The sequence below is a fragment of the Salvelinus sp. IW2-2015 genome, linkage group LG17 (assembly GCF_002910315.2).
Source record: "Salvelinus sp. IW2-2015 linkage group LG17, ASM291031v2, whole genome shotgun sequence".
In the NCBI taxonomy this organism is placed as follows: domain Eukaryota; kingdom Metazoa; phylum Chordata; class Actinopteri; order Salmoniformes; family Salmonidae; genus Salvelinus; species Salvelinus sp. IW2-2015.
The window spans coordinates 3,954,984-3,967,323 of record NC_036857.1 but is presented as its reverse complement, the minus strand read 5'-3'; the positions used below and the strand labels follow the sequence as shown (position 1 = coordinate 3,967,323).

Here is a 12,340-nt window from a genome sequence, read left to right as displayed (position 1 = left end):
CAGCTGGGCTTGACAATCTGGACCCCTATTTCTGAAACTGTCCGCCGCCATTGTCGCACCCCCTATTACCAGCCTGTTCAACCTCTCCTTCGTATCATCTGAAATCCCCAAGGATTGGAAGCTGCCGCGGTCATCCCCCTCTTCAAAGGGGAGACACCCTGGACCCAAACTGTTACAGACCTATATCCATCCTGCCCTGCCTATCTAAGGTCTTCGAAGCCAAGGCAACAAACAGATCACTGACCATCTCGAATCCCACCGTACCTTCTCCGCTGTGCAATCCGGTTCCGACCGGTCACGGGTCACCTCAGCCACGCTCAAGGTACTAAACGACATCATAACCGCCATCGATAAAAGACATTACTGTGCAGCCGTCTTCATCGACCTGGCCAAGGCTTTCGACTCTGTCAATCACCATATTCTTATCGGCAGACTCAGTAGCCTCGGTTTTTCTAATGACTGCCTTGCCTGGTTCACCAACTACTTTGCAGACAGAGTTCAGTGTGTCAAATCGGAGGGCATGTTGTCCGGTCCTCTGGCAGTCTCTATGGGGTACCACAGGGTTCAATCCTCAGGCCGACTCTTTTCTCTGTATACATCAATGATGTTGCTCTGCTGCGGGCGATTCCCTGATCCACCTCTACGCAGACGACACCATTCTATTATACTTCCGGCCCTTCCTTGACACTGTGCTATCTAACCTCCAAACGAGCTTCAATGCCATACAACACTCCTTCCGTGGCCTCCAACTGCTCTTAAACGCTAGTAAAACCAAATGCATGCTTTTCAACCGTTCGCTGCCTGCACCCGCACGCCCGACTAGCATCACCACCCTGGACGGTTCCGACCTAGAATATGTGACATCTATAAGTACCTAGGTGTCTGGCTAGACTGCAAACTCTCCTTCCAGACTCATATCAAACATCTCCAATCCAAAATCAAATCAAGAATCGGCTTTCTATCCGCAACAAAGCCTCCTTCACTCACGCCGCCAAAACTTACCTAGTAAAACTGACTATCCTGCCGATCCTCGACTTCGGCGATGTCATCTACAAAATAGCTCCAACACTCTACTCAGCAACTGGATGCAGTTTATCACAGTGCCATTCGTTTTGTTACTAAAGCACCTTATACGACCCACCACTGCGACCTGTATGCCCTAGTCGGCTGGCCCTCGCTACATGTTCGTCGTCAGACCCACTGGCTCCAGGTCATCTACAAGGCTATGCTAGGTAAAGTGCCGCCTTATCTCAGTTCACTGGTCACGATGGCTACACCCACCGCCAGCACGCGCTCCAGCAGGTGTATCTCACTGATCATCCCTAAAGCTAAAACCTCATTTGGACGCCTTTCCTTCCAGATTCTCTGCTGCCTGCGACTGGAACGAATTGCAAAAATCTCTGAAGTTGGAGACTTTTATCTCCCTCAACAACTTTAAAAATCTCCATCCGAGCAGCTAACCGATCGCTGCAGCTGTACATAGTCCATCTGTAAACTACCCACCCAATTTACCTACCTCACCCCCCCATACTGCTTATTTATTTACTTTTTCTGCTCTTTGCACACCAGTACCAGTATCTCTTCTTGCACATGATCATCTGATGATTTATCACTCCAGTGTTAATCTGCTAAATTGTAATTATTCGATTTATTGCCTACCTCATGCCTTTTGCACACATTGTATATAGATTCTCTTTTTTTCTACCATGTTATTGACTTGTTTATTGTTTACTCCATGTGTAACTCTGTGTTGTCTGTTCACACTGCTATGCTTTATCTTGGCCAGGTCGCAGTTGCAAATGAGAACTTGTTCTCAACTAGCCTACCTGGTTAAATAAAGGTGAATAAAAAATAAAAATAAAAAGAGAGAATTACAGTTGAAGTCGGAAGTTTACATACACTTAGGTTGGAGTCATTAAAACTCGTTTTTCAACCACTCCACAAATTTCTTGTAACAAACGTAGTTTTGGCAAGTCGGTTAGGACATCTACTGTTGCATGACACAAGTCATTTTTCCAACAATTGTTAACAGACAGATTATTTCAATTATCACTCACTGTATCACAATTCCAGAGGGTCAGAAGTTTACATACACTAAGTTGACTGTGCCTCTAAACAGCTTAGAAAATTCCAGAAAATTATGTAGTGGCTTTAGAAGCTTCTGATAGGCTGATTGACATAATTTGAGTCAATTGGAGGTGTACTGTGGATGAATTTCAAGGCCTACCTTCAAACTCAGTGCCTCTTTGCTTGACATCATGGGAAAATCAAAAGAAATCAGCCAAGACCTCAGAAAGAAATGGTAGACCTCCACAAGTCTGGCTCATCCTTGGGAGCAATTCCCAAACGCCTGAAGGTACCACGGTCATCTGTACAACAATAGTATGCAAGTATAACATCATGGGACCACGCCGTCATACCGCTCAGGAAGGAGACACGTTCCGTCTCCTAGAGATTAACGTACTTTGGTGCGAAAAGTGCAAATCAATCCCAGAACAACAGCAAAGGACCTTGTGAAGATGCTGGAGGAAACAGGTAAAAAAGTATCTATACCACAGTAACATGAGTCCTATATCAACATAACCTGAAAGGCCGCTCAGCAAGGAAGAAGCCACTGCTCCAAAAACGCCATTAAAAAAAGCCATACTACAGTTTGCAACTGCACGTGGGGACAAAGATCGTACTTTTTGGAGAATGTCCTCTGGTCTGATGAAACAAAAATTGAACTGTTTGGCCATAATGACCATTGTTGTGTTTGGAGGAAAAGGGGGAGCCTTGCAAGCCGAAGAACACCATCCCAACCGTGAAGCAGGGGGTGGCAGCATCATGTTGTGGGGGGTGCTTTGTCCAGGAGGGACGTGCACTTCACAAAATAGATGGCATCATGACGAAGGAAAATTATGTGGATATATTGAAGCAACATCTCAAGAAATCAGTCAGGAAGTTAAAGCTTGGTCGTAAATGGGTCTCCAAATGACAATGATCCCAGGCATACTTCCAAAGTTGTGGCAAAATGGCTTAAGGACAACAAAGTCAAGGTATTGGAGTGGCCATCACAAAGCCCTGACCTCAATCCCATAGAAATTGCTATTAGGCCTGGCTCGCATTTGGTGTTCCAATTCATCCCAAAGGTATTCGATGGAGTTGAGGTCAGGGCTCTGTGCAGCTAAAATGTTTAACTATTTAGCCCTCTGGTGGGAATTATCTTGGGTATAAATTAAACCTAATAATATTTGAGAAGACTAAGCACAAATKTACCTATTTGAAAATAATTCAATACAACTGAAATTAGGTATTTCCTCATTTACCAGAGAGAATCTACAATTTCCTCTACACATTTTATTAATGTAAAGCTTGTTGGTATACTTACTTATCATTTCCAATTTAGATAAAACTTAATACAGTTTGGTCATTTCTTATTAAAAGGGGAAAAGAAAGTATTCCTAAACTGTCTACATCTAATATTGGTAACTTCATCAAGCCAATCATGATTGAGTTAATATAATCTTTGTTGTCATTAAATGATAGTCTAATCAAGGTATGTCAATTGACAAATTATATTCTAATGTGGCCCAAACACGGCAGGTAGCCTAGTGGTTAGAGCTTTAGGCCACTAACCGAAAGGTTGCTGGATCGAATCCCAGAGCTGACAAGGTAAAAATCTGCCCCTGAGCAAGGCAGTTAACCCACTGTTCCCCTGAGCATGGCAGTTAACCCACTGTTCCCCTGAGCATGGCAGTTAACCCACTGTTCCCCTGAGCATGGCAGTTANNNGGCAGTTAACCCACTGTTCCCCTGAGCATGGCAGTTAACCCACGGTTCCCCTGGTGCCGAAGAMGTGGACGTCGATTAAGGCACCMCCCCCACACCTCTCTTATTCAGAGGGGTTGGGTTAAATGCGGAAGACACATTTCAGTTGAAGGCATTTGGTACAACTGACTAGGTGTCCCCTTTTCCCTTTCCCGTATGTCTATAATGTACTCTTGTGTACTTTACTCTACAGTAAACTTGAGTGGAGTATAGTTCAGTACTACAAGTGATGGGGGGAAAGAAATCGATACAGTTACATCGCGGGATATTATTTTTGACTATATATACATTTTTGCGCTAGTTGACTGTACCTGCACCAAAACTMCTGTATTTTTCCTTCATAGATATTTAAAAATAAGATGGAGAAATAGGGAGCCAATTTGTTTTCGGCACTTTTATTTAGATGACTGATGAAAACTAGTTTTATCATGGCTCTCTCTTGTCCCTCTGCAGCAGACAAATGGTGAGCAATATGTTTGGAACATCGAATCGCAATAAAATCACAGTATCAATACATATAGAATTGTGTGAATCGCAATACATATAGAATTGTGTGAATCGCAATACATATAGAATTGTGTGAATCGCAATACATATAGAATTGTGTGAATCGCAATACATATCGTATCGACACCTAAGAATGGTGATATCGTATCGTGAGTTCTCTGCAAATTCTCAGCCCTCAGTGCCTTCAGAAAGTATTAACACCCTTTGACATTTCCCAAAAATGTTTGTGTTACAGCCTGAATTGTTTAATTGAGAGTTTGTGTCACTGATACCCCTCTGTCGAGCAGTGAATTTCAAGCACAGATTCGACCACAAAGATCAGGGAAGTTTTCCAATACCTTGAAAAGAAGGGCACAAATTTGAACAATCAGACATTTAATTAGATATATATCGGTACCACGGTACCAAAATGTTATGATACCAACATTTTAGAAGACGTAGTACCGTTTTATATAGTAGTGAATATGTTCCTCTGGGCAACAGCAGCTGGTCTCTCAATGTGCCAGTCCACTTGTCTTTTACGCCCATATAATGTGCGTGTATGTCATCAACCAGTAACATCCCTTACTGGGCCCTACCCATCAATCACTCACCATCACTCACCTTCCAAGTGTGTGTGTATGTGTGTGTGTGTGTGTGTGTGTGGGGGTGTCGGGGAGACAATGGAAGAGAAAATGAAGACCTGTTTCCCCCCCCCTCTTTCCCTTCAGAATCAATGCAGGCCTACATGAATACAAACCCAGCCCACCCTGACCCTCCCAAAGCTGTTTGATAACCTGAAGCATTATGAACCACATTCAAGAGAGGACAAGAAAGCTGTGTGGACCACATGCCAGTGCCAGAGAAGTGGGAATTTAAACAACTCGTGAGGAAGCTGAACCAMAAATACTATATGTGCTACCGGAACTTCTTCATGAATACAGAGATACCAAAGCTCTACAGCGAAACATAAAGGCTCAATTTGAAGACATCCACTGCTACTCATGYGCCACTGATCTCTGGACCAGCAGAGCAATGAATGGATACATGGTTGTGACTGTTCAGTTCGTTGTTTCAGATACCTGGGACATGCAATCATGGTGCTTGGGCTGAACAGCGACCACACAGCAGAGAGCCTAAGAGAAGCACTGGACAAGACACTGAAGGAGGACTGGGACTTGCTACTCACAGAAAACGCATCCAATAACTGCAAGGCATTCTTAGATTACAATTGGATCCCATGTTTTGGGCACAACCTAGATCTGGCAATCAACAAGGCACTGAACATTGACCGTGTTGTGCAAGCTTATCCAGGCTGCGAAAAACAGTGTCAGGATTTACAAGGTCAGATCCTATGAATAGGCAGCAGGAAGCTAAACAGGATCTTCTGTGCTTACCAGACCAAAAGCTCATCCACGATGAACCAACAAGGTAGGGCTCAGCCTACGAGATGGTAGTACGCTTTCTTACGCAAATTAAATCAAATGTYGAATACAATAGGTGTAGACTTTACCGTGAAATGCTTACTTACAAGCCCTTAACAATGCAGTTCAAGAAATAGAGTTAAGAAAATATTTACTAAATAAACTAAAGTAAAAAATACAAAGTAACACAATAAAATAAAAATAACGAGGTTATATACAGTACAGGGGGTACAGGTACCGAGTCAATGTGCGGGTGTACAGGTTAGTCGAGGTACAGCCAGCTGTTTGCGCAGTTCTTTCTGATAACAAGAAGTGCTATCTTATACCAAAGACGACTGTAGTCATTACACTGGAGATAGTGAAAGATGTCCTGGCTCCACTAACAGGATTCCCAGATGCCCTAAGCAGGGAGAAAACACACAACCCTCTCCTCAGTTCTCCCACTACTGTGAAAATCCACTCAAGCCTTACTGTCGCTAAGAAAGATGGCAACTTGGCTACAGAGATTTTACGAGAAAGTGTTCATTTCTCTAGCACAGTGACAGTCTGAACTCATTCTGTGTGTGTGTGAGAGCGAGAGAGAGAGAGAGAGAGAGAGTGTGAGTGAGTGAGTGAGTGAGTGAGTGAGTGAGTGAGTGAGTGACTGAGGGAGTCTAAACAACAGACTTTTAACTCGGAGGACAGAACTGTTGTTTATGGGATTGGGGAGGTTTTCCCCTTCTCTGTCCCATTTTTAGGGAAGCCTTTTAATTTGGGGGGTGTGAATACTTTCTTAATTAAGGCACTGTAACTGTATAAAGTATTCCCCCCATCACTCCTGAAAAGAGAAACTGCAGCACACACGGATCTAGGATTCATCACATTAATTAGCAAATAATTATGCAAATTTAAATACAATTATTGTGTGTGTGTGAACACTCATGCATTTCTGTGTGAGCCTGTGCAGTATGCGTGTGTGTGTGTTTACCGTGTGGCAGTAGTGCACGGCGGAGGTGATTTGTCTGAAGATGTCTCTGGCCTCTGTCTCCACCAGTCTCCTCCTCTCATGGACGTAGTCATACAACTCCCCTCTGCTGGCGTACTCCATCACTATCACTATCTTATCACGACTCTCAAACACTACACAGGACAGGGAGAGCACAGAGAAAGGTTACATTGTGTGTGTGTGTGTGTGTATGTCTGCGTTGTTTTCCTTTCAGTGTGTGTGTGTATYCTCACCCTCGTGGAAGCGTATGATGTAGGGGTGTTTGAGGGCCGAGGTGATTTCTATCTCTCTCTGGATATGAACTCTGTCCAGATCATCAGTGATGCTCTCCTTACGAATCGACTTGATGGCAACCTGAGAACACACAACACCAGACACACACAGCGTTAGACTTCATTACGGTTACACACACACCTCCGAGCTACAAGATAGAAGATTAATGAGGGCAAAAAACTGTTTAATCATTTTTAGAATGAGGCTGTAACGTAACAAAATGTGGGAAAARTTAAGCATTGTAGGATTTACTCCGAAATAAGTACTAGTAGAAAATATTAACTTTTCTTTTGGATTGCATTTGTCAACAAGTTAATTATTGCTAAACCTCTAGAATCATTCTTTTAGATCAGTCAGGTATCTCAAATATGTTTATTTTCACATCCTCGTTGCAAACAGGCTGTAAGTACTATGTAACAACACTCTAATTACATTGTACTGCCTCTCATTYAATGGTCCTTYGAGACGGATAGCTAAATAGTAACTCAACATATTTMAACTTCTGGTTCACTTCATCGAGAGTKTTATATTACTCTCGGGGAGATTTTMTCTCTATCAAAGCATTGGTGGTTCAGTGGTAGAATTCTCGCCTGCCACGCGGGAGGCCCGGGTTCGATTCCCGGCCAATGCATGGTTTCCTTTTTTGGGGGGGCATTTTGGGATCTACTCACATAACAACTGGGTCCTGGACTCCTGACGGGCCGCCCCCAGGTGGTGAGGGTAGGTAACAACATCTCCACCCCGCTGATCCTCAACACTGGGCCCCACAAGGGTGCGTTCTGAGCCCTCTCCTGTACTCCCTGTTCACCCACGACTGCGTGGCATGCACGCCTCCAACTCAATCATCAAGTTTGCGGATGACACTACAGTGGTAGGCTTGATTACCAACAACGACGAGACGGCCTACAGGGAGGAGGTGAGGGCCCTCGGAGTGTGGTGTCAGGAAATAACTCACACTCAACGTCAACAAAACAAAGGAGATGATTGTGGACTTCAGGAAACAGCAGAGGAGCACCCCCCTATCCACATCGACGGGTCAGTAGTGAGAAGGTGGAAAGTTTTAAGTTCCGCGTGTACACATCACGGACAAACTGAATTGGTCCACCACACAGACAGCGTTGTGAAGAAGGCGCAGCAGCGCCTCTTCAACCTCAGGAGGCTGAAGAAATTCGGCTTGTCACCAAAAGCACTCACAAACTTCTACAGATGCACATCGAGAGCATCCTGTCGGGCTGTATCACCGCCTGTACGGCAACTGCTCCGCCCACAACCGGAAGGCTCTCCAGAGGTAGTGAGGTCTGCAGAACGCACACGGGGGCAAACTACCTGCCTCCAGGACACCTACACCACCCGATTGTCACAGGAAGGCCATAAAGATCATCAAGGACAAACAACCACCCAGCCACTGCCTGTTCCCCCGCTACATCCAGAAAGGCGAGGTCAGTACAGGTGCATCAAAGCAGGGACCGAGAGACTGAAAAACAGCTTCTATCTCAAGGCCATCAGACTGTTAAACAGCCACCACTAACATTAGTGGCTTCGCTGCTCAACATACTGACTCAACTCCAGCTCACTTTAAAAATGGAAAATGGAATATGTAAAAATGTACACTAGCCACTTTTAAACAATGCCCACTTAATATAATTTACTACCCTACATTCTTCATATGTATATACTGTACTCTATATCATCTACTGATCTGCATCTTAAGTAATCTCTACATAGCCACTTTAACTATGCCACTTTATGTTCATACCTACACTCATCTCATATGTATTATACCGTACTCTATACCACTACTGCATCTTGCCATGCCTTCTGACCACCACTCATTCATATATCTTTATGTAATACTCTTATCCTTTCACTTGTGTGTGTGTATAAGTAGTAGTGTTGGAATTGTTAGGTTAGATTACTTGTTGGTTATTATATACTGCATTGTCGGAACTAGAAGCACAAGCATTTCGCTACACTCGCATTAACATCTGCTAAACATGTGTATGTGACAATAAAATTATTGATTTGATTTGAATTCTGACCTCTGATAGTGTTGCAGAGGTAGGTGTTGTACCTTCCTAAGTCTATGCACATCTCTTTGGTCTTGTTGGTATTGAGGACCAAGTGTGAATCCTCACACCACTCTACAAAGTCATCTAGGACCGGGCCATGATGTCCTCGTCATCGTGCAACAGGCTGATCAAGGCAGTGTCATCAGCGAACTTAACGAGGTGTCTGTCAGTATGGAATAGTACAACTATTAGTGTACAAAATGTACAGAAGTGGGACAAAACACATCCCTGAGGAGAGCCTGTGTTGGTGTTGCGTATATTCGACACGTGGGACCTATTTTGACTCGCTTGAGCGTTGGTCAGGAAGTCCAACAGCCACAAAACCAGCCCCCATCTAAGGAGAAGTCCTGAATGAGTCTCTGTGCCAGAATGTATAGGCTGGATTGTGTTGAGCAGTAAGAAAAGTCAACAAACAGAACCAAACTGACATGGGATTTGGCACCCTCTAGATGTCTGATTAGACCATGTTAAGGAGTAAGAATGGCGATCATAACAACTCCTCTGCTAGGCTGATAGCAAACTGAAATGGGTCGAGAGCTTCTGGTGACACTGAGAAAATGACTTTTCACAATTTTCTCAAGCACTTTCATTACTAAGTGTTCAAGGCGACAGGGCGGTAGTCATCAGCACAGAGTATTAGATGCTTTAGGAATTGGTATAATTATAGATTTTTTCCACAACACCTGGAACGTGTTTTGGTTGAGTGAGGATTGGAAAAATGTCTGTAAAAACACCAGCCAGTTGTTCAGCACAGTTGCTTTAACACATGTCCACGTATTTTGTCTGGGCCTGGGCTTTTTGTATGTGTTACATCCCCTGAACAACTTTAGAACATCAGACTGTTGTGGACAACAACTCTCTCAAACATTATAATGATGCTTCCATTTGTTTTACCTCCGACACGAAGCTTGTCTGATTTCAAATCTTGAGAAGAAAACATCAGTTCATTAGCCATAGTGTTTCGTGGCCCTCATATCCCCCCAAGGTCAGCAAGAGCAGTCTTCCTTCTATCTGGTCTATAGACAGTCTTCTTCTATCTGGTCTATAGAGTAGTCTTCCTTCTATCTGGTTATAGAGCATCTCTTCCTTCTATCTGGTCTAAAATAAGAGCAGTCTTCCTTTATCTGTCTATAGAGCAGTCTTCCTTCTATCTGGTCTATAGAGCAGTCTTCCTTCTATCTGGTCTATAGAGCAGTCTTCCTTCTATCTGTCTTATAAGAGCAGTCTTCCTTCTATCTGGTCTATAGAGCAGTCTTCTTCTATCTGGTCTATAGGCAGTCTTCTTCTATCTGGTCTATAGAGCAGTCTTCCTTCTATCTGTCATAGATGCAGCTTCCTTCTTCTGGTCATAGAGCAGTCTTCCTTCTACTGGTCTATAGAGCTGTCTTCCTTCTGTCTGGTCTATAGAGCATCTTCCTTCTGTCTGGTCATAGAGCATTCTCCTCTGTCTGGTCGATAGAGCAGTCTTCCTGCTGTCCTGGTCGATAGAGCAGGTCTTCCTTCTGTCTGGTCGATAGAGCGGTCTTCCTTCTATCTGGTCTATAGAGCGGTCTTCCTTCTATCTGGTCTATAGAGCGGTCTTCCTGTCTGATCTGGTGCTAATAGAGGCAGTCTTCCTTCTATCTGGTCTATAGAGAGTCTCTCTGTCTGGTCTATAGAGTCAGTCTTCCTCTGTCTGGTCTATCAGAGCAGTCTTCCTTCTGTCTGGTCTATAGAGCAGTCTTTCCTTCTGTCTGGTTATAGAGCAGTCTTCTTCATCTGGGTCGATTAGAGCGTCTTCCTTCTATCTGGTCTATAGAGCAGTCTTCCTTCTATCTGGTCTATAGAGCAGTTTCCTTCTATCTGGTCTATAGAGCAGTCTTCCTCTATCTGGTCTATAGAGCAGTCTTCCTTCTATCTGGTCTATAGAGCATGTCCTAAACCATACACCGTACTGTGATGCTAGTGATAGTGTGAAAAAATACGATACAGTTACATTATCGGATATATTATTTTGACGAATATAAGATATTGTGATCGTGTTTGACAATATTGCAATATTATTTTTGCGCTAGTTGGCTAGTACCTGGCACCAAAACTTCCAGTATGTTTCCTTCATAGCTTGTTTCCCATCTTCTTTTTAATATAGGGGAACCAATTTGTTTTCAGCACTTTTATTCAATGGAACTGACAAAAACTCGTTTTCTCATGCGTCTCTCTCTGTCCTTCTGGCAACAGACATGGTTCGCAGCTAGCTAATATGTTTTGAAACAGCAATATTGCAATAAAATCACCGTATCGAATCGCAATACACTACTAACATCGCACCCCTAAGAATATTTCAGTCAGATATGATAGGATCAGGTGTACTCTTGAGAGTCCCTGAGAATTCCCAACACTTACCATGATCCAGGCGTAACCATGGTAGATGCTTTATTTGTTCCCTGGTTGTTTGTCTGTCCAGGGTTTGGTCCCAGCAACAAGGAAATTCCTCACTAAGTTAAAATCCCGGGAAAACCAAAAAAAACACTTTAATATTCTCTCTTCCCTTACTCTCCAAACTTTTTAAGCTTTTCTTATCTCTCTAAACTTAAAATCGCCTCGTATAAGGAAGACAGGCACATTGTGAACTTTAGCACATATCACATGGTCAGTTCCAATCACCACACATAGACGTAACAGTCCTGGCTAGAAGGTATAGGTCTTTTAGAGGGTGGAGTGGTAACAGCAGGCAGAGCTGCGTGTTCACACACTGTTCACGTTAATCTTCAGAGCAATCACTATGGTCTTCTAAAGCTAGCAGCTCTCTCTCTCTCTCTCTGAGGAACCACTGTTAAACTTAATCTTCAAGAGCAATCACTAGGGTTCTCAAGAGCGTACACTCTCTCTTCTCTCTGCTGAGGACACTGTTCACTTAATCTCAGAGCAATCACTAGGTTCTCAAAGCTAGCACTCTCTCTCTCTTCTGGGGACCAACTTTCACTTAAATCTCAGAGCCAATCACTAGGGGGTTCTCAAAGCTAGCACTCTCTCTCTCTCTCTCAGGAGGACCACTGTTCTTTCACAAGTTGGTCACAGTTTCTAGAATTTTCAGCTGCCTGGGAAAAGAACTCTGGGACATCAGAAGATTGGTATTCACTAAAGCAGTCTCTACTGAAAGTCCAGCTGCCAACAGTTAATAACAACAACAAGTATTCAATATCACACACACACACTCTGGGACTCCCTGGCTTAGATAACTTCATGCTTGCTTGATCAGCCCTCAGAGTCCCATGTCCTTGTAAAACTGTGCTGGACGTGCTAGCAGAGTAATA

General features: G+C 43.6%; 1 protein-coding gene and 1 non-coding gene across 2 annotated transcripts in view; one reads left to right on the top strand and one right to left on the bottom strand.

Moving 5' to 3' along the window:
* The window catches only part of LOC111977206 (NUAK family SNF1-like kinase 1), a 64,432-nt gene that overhangs the window by 30,737 nt on the left and 21,355 nt on the right, over positions 1-12,340 (bottom strand). Inside the window, exons 2-3 of the mRNA XM_024006568.2 lie at positions 6,939-7,059; positions 6,688-6,839 (exon numbers count right to left, since the gene is read on the bottom strand). Coding sequence (XP_023862336.1) covers positions 6,688-6,839; positions 6,939-7,059 — 273 coding nt within the window. The remainder of the gene's footprint in view (positions 1-6,687; positions 6,840-6,938; positions 7,060-12,340) is intronic.
* Positions 7,539-7,609, top strand: trnag-gcc (transfer RNA glycine (anticodon GCC)). Its single transcript has one exon. It is a non-coding gene; the product is annotated as a tRNA-Gly (tRNA).